The 3592-nt window shown below is 39.8% G+C and overlaps 1 protein-coding gene across 1 annotated transcript in view; it reads right to left on the reverse strand.

The window, feature by feature from the left end:
• Nucleotides 1–2876, reverse strand: part of LOC101847828 (trypsin-7) — a gene marked incomplete at its 5' end in the record, with an annotated part of 11560 nt that extends 8684 nt beyond the window's left edge. The window contains 2 exon segments of the mRNA XM_013085089.2: nucleotides 1182–1279; nucleotides 2759–2876. Coding sequence (XP_012940543.1) covers nucleotides 1182–1279; nucleotides 2759–2876 — 216 coding nt within the window.
• Nucleotides 2877–3592: the final 716 nt, after the last annotated feature.

Genomic DNA, 3592 nt, shown 5'->3' on the forward strand with positions numbered 1-3592 from the left:
CCCGCGCCGAGCATCCCCGTCTTGCTTCTGTGTTTATAGGGGCATAAAACTACCGCCAAAATGACACACGCTAACACAATGGTGTGTTTTTAGACATATATGTGTTTACAGCAAAGCAACCACAGCCCTGGCACAAAATACAGTGCTCGGTTTTCGACAAATTTAAATGTTAATTTTAACCCCTTATTTACTTGCCTTACTTAAACTGACTCTATGGCTTCAGACCACAATTACAGCATTAAACTTCATAATCGCTCTCTGTTCTTGTTTAAAATTACTTCTGTCCTTTTGTATGCTAGAAATCCTTTTTTGTTAAACAAAAGTTTTGATTTGACACTGAGAATCTACTGGAGTGCTCTCAAACAACATAAATAATTTTGTATTTTCTTCTCCCGTCGCCCATTTGTTAAACTTCCTAAAAATATAATTATATACTTGGTCTACCACTGCTCTCCACATTACCTTTTGGTACCTATCCCAAATGGTCCAAACATGACATCCTCTATCCTAATGTTTCCTTCTTCTTTTTGAAAGTTCCTGTAACTATCTTTATGTTTTGAGACTTTTATTGTTGCATTGCTGTAGCCAGATCTTTGTGGTTCTCTTTTTCTGCACTGTTATGCTTTGATATTGGAAATCTTCACTTGAAAGCCATTCCTCTTTCTATCACCCAATGACGTGACGAGATGGTTCTCCAATTTTTTTGTAACCCCCAGCCACAGAGAATGCACTGCATTAATTAGAGTATGTTGCAGAATCCGTCAATATGAACCTGTAGTTTTACAGATCTATTCATTCATTTGTCCATTTCTCAGATTTTCCCTCTTCACCGGACCCATGCCGTGAGACGTGCGACCCTCTCAGTAACTTACGAAAATACCTCTTTTATGAGTATGTTCCACCTGCAATATGAGAAACGTTCCCCTTTGTTTTATTCTCAGTCTCCCCTGAAGAAACCTTGGAGGCCAAACGTTGAGCTGTTTCAGTAATTAAAAAAGATGTTTTCCTTGTTTGTATTTACTGACAGAAAATAAGTTAAGACTCTCCTTTCCTTCTGTACTCTATCTACGAAGACAACGACGACGACGATGATGATGAGGATGATGATGATGATGATGATGATGATGATGATGATGATGATGATGATGATGATGATGATGATGATGATGAGGCCAACTTACTCAGTGCAATGGGCAGCGGTAACAAAGAACCATACACCAGCGGCGTTTCGGATCAAACTTCCCCCGCATTGATGGCTACCATAGAATATGAGACTGCACTGTTTGGGGAAAGAATACAGTTATCATTAACACAAATATACAGCATAACGTTTTATCATCAACACAAATATACGGTATCTTCTGATTTAGTCCATTATCGTAGTGATTAGCATGGGTACGCCATTAGATTAAATCGTTTAGCACTTTTCGCAACGACCGGCTCCTGTGGCCCCAAGTATGGAACATTTTTGCTCATCGCATGGCTGCGAAGTAGGACGTTATTTGACGGTGAAAAGATACGAACGGGCGAGAGAGAGACATAGATAGATAGATAGATAGATAGATAGATAGATAGATAGATAGATAGATAGATAGATAGATAGATAGATAGAGAGAGAGAGAGAAAGAAAGAAAGAGAGAGAGGGAGAGAGAGACAGACAGACAGACAGACAGACAGACAGACAGACAGACAGACAGACAGACAGACAGACAGACAGACAGACAGACAGACAGACAGACAGAGATAATTTCAATGTGTGCAAAAGTGGGAGCAACCCGCCCGTGTTAGTAACTGCAAGTATTGCTCTGTTTTCGTTCTATTGCACAATTGAAATGGCCTTTAGAACAAAATGATACCAGACAGGTTTCCAACGTACATGCCCTATACGGTCTAGGGATTTAAAAAGCAACAAGAATAAAGAGGGCTCCCTTATAAGTAGCTCAACCTGTGTGATGTTTGCCGGTCAACTCAGAGATCTGGAGTTCAATCTTCACCAGTGTCGGGTTTCTTTCTCTCATGTTTTTTTTTTTTTTACACTTCCTAATCCTGGGGTAGGTAGGATCGAGAACGTAGTCTTCCCGGATTAGGACGAACAATTTCCGATACCAAACGTGGAAGTTTCGGGCGTTAAAGATCCCTTGGCGGCAAAATTCAAAATCAGTTTCTACCCGAGACTGGAGCAACTCAAATCAATATAAACCTTGAGAGCACTTTCGAAAATGGAACATAACTACCTATCTGGCAATAAATGATTCTACGTCCTGTGAGGATAAAAAGGCCGTGAGCGTCAACATTCATTGCATTGTGAGATCTGATAAAGATAAAAAAAAGTCAGCTTCTCCTGAGCTCTTGCAGGGGCACGAGAAGAAGACAGCAAGGACATTCTTAACAAAGGCAGAAAAAGAAATGTCACATAAATGTGATAACAGAATCATAAAGTGCAAGATCTGCGACAAACATTGATGATAATGGTTCTCCATTCATTCCTTTGGCTCGGATGCTCTAAAAATACAACCCTACATTATCGTGATTTTCCCCCTTTACCCATCTGCTTAGACTCTCCAAGTGCTGATAACAGCGTAATAAGAGGGTAAAAAAAAATGAAGAAAAAAGACCCCCCCCCCCCCCACCAACCGTGCCAATGAAATAATTTAAATGAAAGAATAATACGGAAAAGGATCATTACGCTTTACGAAAGAGTTCTTTCAATGGAGCGCGGTAACAGTATGCATATGAAATACATGAGTTTATTTCGTACCTGTTGCCCCCAAGAGTTTGCTTTGGCTTCTTGACCTCCAACTATCCGAGAAAACGCATTGAGTTCCTCCTTGCCGTTGCTTGGTATATGGCGGTTCCCACAGTTGCTCCACAGACGGCTGAGAAAAAAAGATCAACACAAAAGACTTAGAGCCCTCCCAATTGCGCTTTAGTCATCTCAAGTATTGTGTGAACATTGCAGACTCGGGCACGGAAAAACAGCACCAAAAGATAATACTGTAAGTTTGTGAGTGTTTTAGCGCGTACAAGACGATATAATCCGAGAAACCGAGAGTGTTTCTAAGCCGTGGGTCTGCTGGGATACTGATAGTTGCAAAGTGCATAGAGTATGGTTCAGAGCGGGGGTGTGCACAATATAAATGCAATTATTATTACTATTATTATTAGTAGTAGTTACGCATATTATATCCACATGTGGAAATTAACCTTTAAACAGCTTTAAAATTCCCACAGGTAGGAAACTTTTCTACGCATTAATGCTCACCATCATCATCATCATCATCATCATCATCATCATCATCATCATCATCATCATCATCATCATCATCATCATCATCATCATCATCATCATCATCATCATCATCATGATGTAAATATAACAAACCCCCATCTATACCATGTTCCTTTTCAGGAAGATGGACTACTTCCACCCTTTCTGGATATTGTAACTCACTGTATGGGGAACATTTTTTGTCTATGTGCTTATATTAAGTACATGTAATTATTTCACAACAGACATCTTCAATGAGTTAGAGTGAGTAATGGAATGACAAACTTAATCACAAACACACACACACACACACACACACACACA

This window comes from Aplysia californica, unplaced genomic scaffold (genome assembly GCF_000002075.1).
Source record: "Aplysia californica isolate F4 #8 unplaced genomic scaffold, AplCal3.0 scaffold00344, whole genome shotgun sequence".
NCBI lineage: Eukaryota > Metazoa > Mollusca > Gastropoda > Aplysiida > Aplysiidae > Aplysia > Aplysia californica.